A 12,252-nucleotide genomic window follows, 5' to 3' on the forward strand; every position below is an offset into this window, starting at 1 on the left:
GGAGCATCACCAATACGAGACTGAACATGCATTGCTAGTACGAGCGTATGGACATCAGCATGGGTTGCTGTGAGGCTGTACGAAATCAATCCGTACAGATTGTACGGAGGTGCTTGGTGTAGATCAGCTAGGCGCTGGAGCAAGGGCTCGACCAAGGAGCAAGATAGCTAAGAAGAGGGAGCTAGGAGCAGGTCCGAGAAGAAGACACTTGCTCTGATACCACTGTAGGGTCAAAGTGCGGAAAGGAGCAAAGTACAAGGACACTACAAGCAAAAGCTCTCTCACTAGAATGATGAAAAGAAAGCAAGTACAAAGTACATGAAAGAGACCCTAGGACTAAGTGTCCTAGGTGTCACATAGGACTCAGTGTCCTATGTGGCATAAAAGGCACTAGAATTTTGAAGTGCCTATAACTATGCCTACAAGGCACATACCAGGGCCCATAGGGCATCAATACGACCGAGAGAAAATGGCCTACAATTTTGAGCCAAAAATTTTAGAAAATCATGAATTTCTTACAGGGCCCCAAAACAAGCTCTGCTTTTTCCTAATGTTTCAATTCTCTCTCTCTCTCTCTCTCTCTCTCTCTCTCTCTCTCTCTCTGTCCACATGTGCCCTTGTATGATAAATTCTCTCTTCCTCTCCCTGCTCCTCTCTCTCTCACTCCTTTTCCACATTCTCGTGCATTGTGAATACTCTCCCACCTCCACCCTCATGCTACGGCTCTTTTGTTTCATGTGCGGTGTGTTGTCTTTGAGCTGTGAGAGCATGGAAATTCGATCCTCTCACAATTTGGTTGTGGTGAGCATGGAACTTTCCATTTGCCTTCAAATTTGATGTTCTCACCTCTTTGTGAAAGACTTGGTACTCCCCTTCTTTCAAGTTTCTCGTTGAGAAAAAGTAAAAATAGTGAATTAATAACCTCTTCTATATTTCTTGCTCTCCCTTCACGTCCCCGTTCTCTCTCTACCACTCGCTCTCACCCCTTCTCTCGCCTCTCTCTTCTCCCCCTCAAGCTCTCGACCTCTCTTTTTCTCTCTTCACCACTCTCCTCTCTCTTTCCCTGCCACCTCACTCTCCACGTGGTTGCCACATCATTACAAAATTTGTTGAAGATAGTTGAAAGAAAAAAGAGAGGGTTACGACCCTTGCCTAGAGCTACTGCTGTGCTGGAGTTGTCGTCGTGCCATACACCTATTGAAGAGAGAAAATACGAGAGCCAAAATTATAGCCACCAAGTGCAATATATGTGCATCCCCTTCAGCTTCCTCAATCTCTTGCAACCTCCACACAATTTCTTCAAGAGTTGTCTGATCTAACATGCTAAATAGGGGACACACTACTGCAAGCTTCCTTTGTCAGATGATATGTCAAGAAGTTTGATGATGTGCACGGTCAAAATGCAACTTCCATTGCGAGATCAATAGAGACACGGATCACAACATCCCACGTGAAGTTGTAGTCGAGGATGGGGGGATGAAGGGGTGAGGAGAAGCTAGTACTTCACAACCAAACTATTTGCACCAAATAACAAGGTAATTTGCTGGTGATAGAATATCTTTCTACCGATGATGGTGATGGCATTTAGCAGGGGATGTGGTTGGAATGGTTGGTTTGGGGGAAATGGCAAGTGAGGGTGGAAAATCACTTTACTACCTCAAGGATGGAACAACAAGAATGAATTATTTTCACAACTACCCAAGAAGGCCCACCATGGCATCACAACAGGCTGGCTAATGATCACTCCCGTTTGTCTTGATATCTCTCATTATTTTTTGAAAGATACTTCATTACCATGTAGGTCTTGAAAACTTGAATATTGCACTATTTTACTGCAGCTTGATTTGACATGGTGGTCAAAAATTTACAGCAACTTGCAACCAAAATCTCCCAAGGACCATGTGTGGTTTTGAACTATGACCATAACCTAGAAAAACTCTTGCTAAATCTACCCTATGACAGAGGTAGATCACAGAAAGTGCTACAACATTGCTCTTTACCGTGCTAAAAAATTCTTAATCTAGCAAAAGTTGACCTTTTAAAGCATAGCCTTCATTCCTTGTTTAAGTAGAGTTTTTCCTTCACTTATGATAAGAAATCTCACATAACCTAGTGGTAAATCAAAATTTTGCAGTTGCAATTTCAAATCTTCATTTTGACATGGCAGGTTGTAAACGATGATGTGGCATTTGTGCACGTGATGAAATGACACTTGATGATGTGGTAGTTGATGACATGGCACTTAATGCCATCGCAGGTGATGACATGGCACCTGATGATGTGGGAGGTGATGACATGGCAATTGCTAATGTGATAGGTGATGACACAATTGATGATGTGGTGCCTCAAAAGTCTTTGGAAAGAGTGTGATCCTTGTGGATTGGGAATAGTACCTCCTTGGAAGTCCACCTTCACCGGTCTCAAGGAGGGGTATCTACCCTCGATCAAGAAGTAGAGTAGGTAAAGGAAAGCCGGTGTATGTGTGATCCAGTTGTAGGGGCAGGTTAAGCCTAGAGGTCAAGTGTTGGCTAGCCAACTAGAAACACAATTGAGGAACCAGTAAGTATGGCTACCTTCCAAGTGTTCAAGGGACGTGATAAGCACGACCTCAAGGATTATCTATGAGGGTTCAAGAGTTATTGCATGGCACATGGTGTTTGCACTACAGAGACCTGGCTTGAAATGTTACTTTTGTACTTTGAGGGGCTAGCTCTAAATTGGTATTGAAGTCTTGCCTGCTGCTACTTAAGTCAACTGGGTAGACTTGACTAAGGCTATGTGTACTAAGTTCAGGAAGGAGGAGAGATATTAGATGATCCTAAATGCAGTGTACCAAGTAAAACAAGAGCCGAATGAGTGGGTTGAAAGTTATGGAGTAAATCTATGGAGTTGTTAGGTCAGGTCCAAAAGGCTATTATGGCTGGGCCATAGGTGACCAAAGCCTTAGTCAAGAATAGTTTCATCAATGGCCTCTCACCACCTCTTTGCAAAAAATTAAAATTTGAAGAGACAACATATCTACTAGAAGCTGCTATCCAACTAGCAGCCAAATGGGAGATAATACCATTGGAAGAAGACGAGGAATCAGAGCTAGAGACCCTTCATCCCACCCCTCACCGTTCTTATTCGAGAGCCCTTGTCGATGCATGTATTGATTCATGCCCTGTTTCATTGCCTCCTATTGTTTTTGCTCCACTAGTCACCCTTCTCCTCCGTAATGCTCCAATTCTTGCTACAAATTCTTCCTCTGCCATTGAGCAACAATTGTCCCTTCTCTCCTCCAAATTCGATTAGTTAGCAGTCCATCTTCTTGAAACCCAAAACCGGGGGGGATCGTCATCCTCAACGGGGAGGGTAAGTGTCATTACAGTCCTAAGTGTCCTCGTCAAAACCCATGAGTCAATCTTATTGAGCTAGAAGAGTCATCTGAGATAAAAGTTTTTGTGGCTAAGAGAGATAGAGAGGGTAGTGATTATGCACCCAAGGGAAAAAGTAGGCCCAGAAGAATTATAGACAAGGCTCCTGAAAACACTCGTGAAGTCCTCTTCCACCACTAGAAGTGAAGATGTCTGAGTCTACCACCACAATCAAGAAACACCGTAGGTCTATGAAGTCTTTCGCCCCTACTGATCTTTGTGTGGGGAAGGGTGAAGAGCCTTATTTTATTATGAATGATGTGTTTGAGTGTCCCCTTTCAATTACCTTATCACAACTTCTTGCCTTGAGTCCATCAGTCCATCGAGAGTTAAGTCAAGGAATGTTTACTAGAAGAGGTCGAAAGAAAGAGTCGAAAGAAAGAACCTTATTGGGTCCCAGAAGTTCAACTTTTGTCGACAAATTTTCCCATGCCATCGACCTGGTTATCGATGAGGTAAACATTCACAGAGCATGCATTGACAAAGGTGCAAGGTATAATGTCATGCCAGTGGGCATTTGTGACAAGCTCTGCCTCCGATGCACATGAAGTACTCCGGTCTCGATTAAGGTGGCTGATGGGAGGAAAGTTCCACCATTAGGTGTTGTGGAAGGAGTGCCCGTGACAGTGTCTGTGTGACCACACCACTAGACTTCCACGTGATGCAAGTTGACAAGAATACTAGAGATTATCCCTTGATTTTGGGAAGGCCGTGGCTTCATCGAAGGAAATAAAGTATTGGGGAACTGGCCACCTGTCCATGGGGGTTCATCAAAACGGATTCTAGTTCAACTAGAAGCTGAACTAATGAACAAAGTAACCCTCACTTCCACTTATGAGATAGATTAAGAGGGCATGAGTGAAGCAGTTGAGATAGGATATGATGAGAGTGAGTATGAAATGGACCTTTACACCATGTTGTTTGAAGAGTCAACACTCTACAAGAAGTACCTTGTGAAGACAAGAGTCAACCACTCGAGGTAGTAACAATGTTTATGGAGAATACCATGCAAAACATTGAGGAAGAGTGCAACAAAGTATGGCCATGAGATTCAATATTTTAGTAGCCATGGATACATGTCCACCAATAACCTGAGCACATCTTGAACACCATATTGGCCATAAAGAAATGTTGAAAAAGACCTCCTAAGCTAAGCTTAAGCGTGAAGAAGGCTATCGATATTGAGTTAGAATGGGCAGTAAGAACAAAACCTGTGCTCAAGCCCATAGGGTGCCCAGGTTCGTAACACTATGGCATGAATAAGGCATGGTCAATTACCTCTGAATCCTATAGAGCAAAGACACTAAAGGGGGAAACAAGTTGAATGACTTTTGTCATTCATAAGGCTTGCCCAAAAGGAGTTCAATGAATTTTCTCATTCATAAGGCTTGCCCAACAGGAGTTGGAGCAAGGCTGCAGCTTCTTGGCTGCATCACGATAATGTGCGCTTGGAGATCGAGAGCTTGAGTGAGTGAGAGAGAGAGAGAGAGAGAGAGAGTTGAGAAGAAGTGAGCAGTAAAAAAATAAGCATTTTCGCTTTGGAAGCAAGCCTCGCCTTCACCATAGGGGGAAAAAACAAAACCTTTGACTCCTATAGAGCAAAGACACCAAACCTTGTGTCTTAAAGAACTACTGCCAATGTCATATTGAAGGACGAGACGTAGTGCATGGCATTGGAATCAAAATTTCTTCTCTTATCCTTTGATACATGGGCATAGGCAGTTTGGCGCTCTGTTGGCTTCACTATTGGGATCGTCCACTTCTCACCCTGGGCACATGAGAGGTTTTCCTAGCAGCTCAGGTAGCTTCCAGCTAAGGTGGCAAACGGAAGGCTACCGTTGCAATCGGAGTACACAGGCAGGTAAGGGTCAGCAAGCATCCGGCAACCAATGGAATGCTGCCATCAACCGCACGGATCACTCCCTGGACATGTGCCCGTAAATCCGGCAAGGTCCAGCATACTTGAGGCAAGCATGTGCCCGAAAATCCTGCAGGCACCTTGAAACGGAAATGGGAGGGACACATACCATGTGCCCAAGCTATCTATCTGTTAGGTTCTTCTACCACGACCGCTCAGCCTTCCTACTCATAAAAGCGTAAAGTCGGCTGGTTTTGGAAAAGCCAGCTCCTCGCCCGGTGGCTCGAAATTGTCAAGCCAGAATGCAAATAGGAGATCGAGCAAAGCAAGAGCAATAGAAAGGATGGTGCAGCAAATGTATCATGGGAGCACTAACTGTGGCGTGGTGAATCGCCTAAGACGCGCTTGATCCAAGGTCCAGATCGAGACTCCAAGCCCAGATCGAGATATTGACACGAGGTCCGAGGTCCAGATCGAGATTCACTCACACGAGTGAATCTGAGATCCAACCAGAATATTGACAAGAGAAAATCTGTGTAGTGTGCATTGTCTGCCTAGCTCTGACGTCCATATCTCACACCCATGCCACCTTAAGTGTAGTGCAAGGTATGCGCCTCCCTGTTAGAAACTCTGGAGCCTTGATACTTCTTTGACTCACCCCACTGTCTGCAGAAACGTACAATCACCTCAATTCTTTGAAAGCCCTCCTCTGCAGCACTTGGTGACCAATGAGCCCAGAAGGTAGAAGGGAGATCTTCGTCTGCCAACTTTATGGTTACCATAGTTCCTCTCCTGGAATACGTGAGGTGAGTCTCTAGATCATCGGAAGCCATGGATGGTTGCAGAGATTCGGAAAGAAGACGATGAGATGGGTGCAAGGACTGCGAGGTGTCATACCTCTCCTAATGTCAACAGTTGAAGAAAATCGTGGGCTGTAAGTAGTGCCTTCCACCATCTCTGCAAGTGATTCCCAATCTATCAGGAAACTGTGAGACCATCTGTGCGTAAGACCCCTGACAAGCAGAGATAACCTGGGCTCAAGTAAAACGGACAACTCACGGGTGTCCTGGAAGACGATACTCATAGGTATGTGGGATAGAGCGACGACCACTGATGTCGTGAATGAAGCGTCCTGAGACTGAAGCAAGAGATGTGATCCTCCAATCTCTAACTTCAATTTGTAGTTGACAACTCTGATCCTTCAGGAGATCTCTATGACAAGCATAGGTCTCCACCATCTCTGTCTCTGCCTCCTAGCTCAATCTTGAACAGTGATAACCTTTGCCATCATACCCGCCACTCAGCCTTGTAGATCGCCCGTTGCCGCTTATTTGTAACGATTATGGTCTTCATCAATCATTTCATAAGATAAAAGGTATTGCGTTTTTCAATACTAGGCCAACAGTAGTACAAAAAGATCATGATAGCATCGTCTTTTGGGATTACGATGGCAAATTAGGTGATAAACAATTACGGTAGTTGGGAATTCAATCGGGTATCTAACTTTAAAATATATAGAAAGCACCATAGGATCAAAGGAAGAACAAAAATACCGAGACCAAAAAAGTCGCTGAAGTTGCTGACAAGCAAGTAGAACGGAATCAAGTCAGGGATTAGCTCTAGATCTGATCAGTTTCAACATCAAAGAAGTCGAAATTCAAATCATCAAGAAGACGCATGGAATGCACTACAGAATCGATTCAATGCTAAAAATCCATCACAATCATTATGGTAAAGGATTATCTGAACATTACAAAGAAGATTCAAATGAATCAATAATTAGACATAAGGACATTGTAAATCAATTAACTTCAACTGGTCAAAAAAACAAAAAATAAATTGATATGATTTAGTAAAATGGTGCAGAAAAAGACTATGAACATTTGTGACAATCATGGTAACTAAAGATGCCCGACTAACATTTGAAATTATGTCAAACATGCTTATGTAAGAGAGAGAGAAAAGACGCAATAATGCTGGGAACTCTAGAAATCACGAGAGCATTTTTCTCTAGACGAAGATGTGATCAAAGACCCGAGTTACAATCTAATACAGCAGAGGTAAAAGCAATTTTCAAGGTAGACACCATCTTCATAAAGTCCCCATGGGCATTCAAATAGTCATTGGATACCCTAGCTTTCAAGCGTTTTCAAAACCATTCTCAATCATCAAACCACAACATTGAATTATCATCATTGGCCTCTAGACCTACATCTAGATCTTGCAGAGTTGGAAGTACTTTGTGCTTAACTTTTGTAACTTTGTGGATTTATGTATATTTGGTTTGTTTTACTGATTGCTTATCTCTCTTCTTCTTCGTTTTTGCATTCAAATTCCTAAAGTACTTGTATACCCAATGATTGCAATTTGTTATTTTTCTTTAATAAATATTTGGGTAACTTTCTTCGTTGAAATAGTAATTTTGGTACTGGTAATTTGCATGCTCACATGCACGTGCTCAGGTCTTCAAGCTAGGAATACAAGAAGTTATGTCCAACATTTTTTCCTGCTCTAAACTAATCACGAGTGCTAATGGTGCCTAAATGGTAGACAAGTTACAGATACCGTGTTCTACTAACTCTCTGGCACACGCTATTGATTTCACCCAACTTTGTGTTTCCCAATCATCGTGATTGAGTTACATTCCGTCTTCTACTAATCTCTGAAAAAACCATTGAGTGGGCGCTTTAGATGATGTGCTTGTTAATAAGTGAAAATCAGGTGGAATGGTGATCCTACTATTGTCTCTTGCTTTTGCTACAGACCAACACTGAGCTCCGCTGTAGCAATTTTGTGATAAACATGTTGAAGTGTTAGATTCATATCCGCCACACTCTTCTCTTCAAGAAACTCTCACCAGCTGTACTTCAATTTTGTTTACGGGCATCCAATGCAGATTCCTTAAGCATCTGCAGTAACTTGAGGGGGGTACCTAAGCTGGTTGAAGAAGTGGAGCACCAGGTCCCAATCAATGATGTAAACATCGTAAAAGTATTTTAGAGCCTGAGATTTCTGATCTTCATACCAAGTATTATTTGAATACCACCTCAGGAGAAATATCGATAGAGATCAAAAACTATACTTCGACCAAGGTCTCCAATGGTGGGTTGCCAATTTTTTTTGAAGAAAGTCAGAGGCAATCCTACCTGCCTTGATGTGTTTTTTGAGCTCCAGAGTCCTTGACTGTCTGGTGCTCCCTCCACCATGACTGAAGTAAATTCTCATTGTTTCTGAGTTGGTCCTGTTACTTAGAGCAGTAACTAGCCAAGAGAATGTTCATGAAGCAGTATCTTATATTCTGCTTTTAATCGGAGATCTACGCATTAGAGTGAGTATGTGACAGGTTATGCCCTCATTACAGTTTATTGCTCACCTGCAGCTTTTAAACCAACTGACTATGCAAGAAATTAGGAAAATTTCCCAACTTCATATAGCAGAGTCGACCCCATGCAATCGTTCTTTTGCAATAGTTTTGCCTGAGTGCAGATGTCTATCCATAATGAAGTCCAAGCAAGGCACATATCATTCTTCGCTCACTCTGTTGCTTAATTTTCACGCCTTGCATAGATAACCCAGCTTCGTGGATGGAAATTTAACCCATGCACAGAATTGCTTACCTTGATAAAGTCCTTCGCTGACTTTTCCTATTCATTTGCAAACTCTCTCAATTGGTCTACCTTCTCTGCTTTCTCCTGCATGCCAGCATGAGCATAAATTCTTGACATAAGCACATACGCAGCAGCATTCTTGGAATCGATTGTGACAATACGGTCAAAGCATTCTCTCCCTCGACTCACCTCACCCTGTGTTTTGCAGGAACTGAGCAAAGATGTCCAGCCAACAATGTTAGGTTGAAATGGGATCGTTTTAAGTAAATCCTCTGCCTCATTCAGACATCCTGCATGGCCAAGGAGGTCTACCATAGAGTTGTAGTGCTCGAGTCTTGGTGAAACATTGTGGCAATCTCTCATCAACCTAAAAAGGAAGCAGCCCTCTTCTAGTAAACCCATGTTACGACAAGCTGAAAGAAGAGAGAGGTAAGTCACAAAATTTGGTGTCACGCCAGCTTGTTGCATGTCCTTAAAAGATTGCAAGGCCAAAATGTAATTGTTGTGCTGAACGAACCCTGCAATCAAAGAATTATAGGTCACGACATTTCGGTTTGGCGCTTCGTCAAACACTGCAACTGCATCATTTATGCTCCCACAGTTGGAATACATATCAATGAGGCTGCTGCTAACAAATACATCTGACTCAAAACCATTTTCAATAATGTAGCCGTGGAGGTGCTTGCCCTGCTCAAAGGCTCCTATGCAGGAGCATGCTTTTAACACGCATACGAACATGATCAGGTCTGGTTCCATGCCCTCTTGCTGCATTTGCTGGAAAAGTTGGAGAGCTTCCTGTCCATGGCCAAGCTCAGAATACCCTGCAATTAACGAACTCCAAGTCACAACATTTCTATGTGACAACATGTCAAACACTGCACGTGCATCTTCAAGGCTCCCACATTTGGCATACATGTCAATGATGCTGCTCCCCATGTGTACATCCACCTCTAATCCACTTTCAATGATATCATGGTGAACCTGCTTGCCATGCTCCAAGGCTGCTATCCTAGAAAATGCTTTTAATATTGAAAGGAATGCAGCTCTGTCAGGTTGCATGCCCCCTAGCTGCATTTGCTCGTAAATTTGGAAAATCTCATGAGCATGCCCCTGCTCATGCTGGGCATACCCTGAAATCAACACACTCCATGTTACAACACTCCGTGTTGGCAACCTATCAAATACCATGCGTGCATCTTGAAGAAATCCACATTTAGCATACATGTCAATAAGCATGGTGCCAACAACCGTCTGCAGCTCAAACCCACTTTCAATTATGCATATGTGAATCCTCTTGCCCTGCCCTGATGCTGTTGTGCTAGAACAAGCTTTCAGGATGCACATGAATGTGACCAGGTTTGGCTCAATGCCATTCTGCTTCATTTCCTGGAAAAGCTGAAATGCCTCCTTACCAAGCCCTTCTTGCGTGTACCCTGAAATCAATGCACTCCATGTAACAACATCTCGTTTTGGCAATCTGGCAAAGACGAGGTGTGCATACTTGAGGCTCTTACACTTGGAATACATGGTAACGACGGCATTGCAAACAAAAACATTCGACTCTAAACCCCTTTCGACGATATGACCATGTATCTGCATGCCCTGCTCTAAGGCTTCTATGCTAGAGCATGCTTTCAGTACAGCAACAAAAACGTGCCCGTCAGGTTCCAAGCTAGACATCAGCATATTGTGGTAAAGTTTGATAGCATCCTCATTTTCTCCAAGCGTGGCATGTGCTAAAATGATGGCACTCCATGAATACATGTTTGGTTCATGTAATTTGTTAAACACCTGATTTGCTTCCCAAAGACTCTCAAGCATGGTGAACATCTGGATTAAGTGACTCCCCAGAAAGGAATCGGTTTCTAATCCCCTTTTTACAATAAAGCGATGCACTTCCCTTCCAACTTGCAAGTTCTTTTTATTGCTACAACCGTGCAAAAGACAAACCAACATACTGGGGGAAACAAAGAGTCCATCTCTGTCTATTCGTTTGGCATCCCAAAGGGCTTCATCTAGCCTGCCTTCGTCACATAATTTACTAATAGATCCAAAAGACAAGACAGTTCCCAAAGGATTATTATTCTCTGATAGCCTGCACGATGGAGACAAAACTGCTATGATCATATGGTTTGGAAGGAATTTTCATAAAGCCCAGTTCAGCACGAAGGTTGATCTTCAGCCATGGAACCCGAGGAAAAATTTATCCAAAACACTACCTATCCAAACGAAAGAAACTCCTGCTCAAAAGGAAACCTGTGGTAGTTCGCAGTCGGAGCTTCACAATCCTCTGTAAAATCTCGTCTATCGCCAGCTCTTTTTGCACGATCAAAGTGGGCTTCCTCTTGCTTCAAAGAAGCTGGCTCTGTATCCAACCGAGGTACTATGCAGAAAGTCAGGGTGTTGTGAAATTCTCTGAAATCACGTACGATTCAACAAACAGCAAAGCTCAAGTTTTCTAATCTTGAAGACAGAGAGTGTCGCTGCGAAGACAAAGAAGCTAACAGAAGTCACTAACCGATGTTGGAACGAACAGTGGACGAATGTTGCATGCGCTTGCTGGATTGCAAAGGCGAGTGCAATTCGTGAGGATGAATGAAACGTGATTGGGGCTGGAGGGCAGCGTCCGACAAACGTAGAGGTCCATCGCCAAGGTAAATTTGCGAGGCAAGCATCGATGGTGTCTGATCGACAACAAGAGCGATGACTACAGAAGCATGCTATTCATTTCAAGAGAATCTATAAAATGAACTAGATCCGGACAGGTAGCTTTATCGATAGACAATATGTTTTATTTGAATTTTTTGCCTGCAAAGGGTCTTAGGGATGACTGGATTTTTGGGAGGTGGGTTGGGAAAGTGCGGGTTTGTGAGTACTCCGTCAAGTTGACTCGGTTACTGGGGACTAGCGTTAGGTCTTAGGCTAATTATCTAGTCAAATAAGAACTAACCAATCTTACTAAATTTGTTTGACCCAAATAGGAACTTACCAAGATCTTACTAAATTTGTTGGCTTGCCCAAGAGGAAAGGCTATAGTGATGAGTCCATTTTCATAAAGATGACAAAAATTCTATTTTTGCCTTGTTTGCATGTCACTGTGGCATTTAATTGTTTCTCCCTCTCTCTCTCTTCTTCTTCTTCTTGCTTGCTATTTTTGTCCCCATTCTTTTCTCCCCCCCTCTCTCTCCCTCTTCTTCTTCTTCTTGCTTGCTATTTTTGTCCCCATTTTTTTCTCCCCCTTCTCTCTCTCTCTCTTCTTCTTGCTCTTCTTCTTCTTCTTCTTCTTCTTCTCTCTCTCAACTTCCAGGGCAGGCCCTTTTGAATGTATTCAACTTGTTTTAGCAAGTTCTTTTATTGGAAGTACTTAGTA

At 43.0% G+C, this 12,252-nt stretch overlaps 1 protein-coding gene across 4 annotated transcripts; it reads right to left on the minus strand.

Annotated features, from left to right (window-relative positions):
* Positions 1–7,649: 7,649 nt before the first annotated feature.
* LOC147881854 (pentatricopeptide repeat-containing protein At3g53360, mitochondrial-like) lies at positions 7,650–11,699 on the minus strand. 4 transcript variants are annotated; one of them, XM_087401883.1, is made up of 4 exons: positions 11,401–11,699; positions 11,139–11,247; positions 9,072–10,977; positions 7,650–8,966 (listed from the first exon to the last, which is right to left on the minus strand). In XM_087401883.1, exons 1-4 carry the CDS (start codon positions 11,555–11,557, stop codon positions 8,919–8,921), a joined length of 2,220 nt encoding a protein of 739 aa, XP_087258009.1. In that variant the 5' UTR covers positions 11,558–11,699; the 3' UTR covers positions 7,650–8,918. The 4 variants fall into 4 exon arrangements, with proteins under 4 accessions (XP_087258009.1, XP_087258008.1, XP_087258011.1 ...); XM_087401882.1 differs by having other exon boundaries at positions 7,650–10,977; XM_087401885.1 differs by having other exon boundaries at positions 7,650–10,977; positions 11,102–11,297; positions 11,401–11,538.
* Between the last annotated feature and the right edge of the window lie 553 nt (positions 11,700–12,252).

Source organism: Dipteris shenzhenensis, chromosome 30 (assembly GCF_047967505.1).
Source record: "Dipteris shenzhenensis isolate YYH24624 ecotype China chromosome 30, Dip_SZ_1.0, whole genome shotgun sequence".
In the NCBI taxonomy this organism is placed as follows: Eukaryota; Viridiplantae; Streptophyta; class Polypodiopsida; order Gleicheniales; family Dipteridaceae; genus Dipteris; species Dipteris shenzhenensis.

Coding starts and splice junctions, on each gene's coding strand:
- LOC147881854 (XM_087401882.1), bottom strand. CDS start 11,557: ATGCTTGCCTCGCAAATTTACCTTGGCGATGGACCTCTACGTTTGTCG. Junction 11,248..11,400: donor CACTGTTCGTTCCAACATCG/GTTAGTGACTTC, acceptor GGTTGGATACAG/AGCCAGCTTCTTTGAAGCAA. Junction 10,978..11,138: donor CCGACTGCGAACTACCACAG/GTTTCCTTTTGA, acceptor TCCATCGTGCAG/GCTATCAGAGAATAATAATC.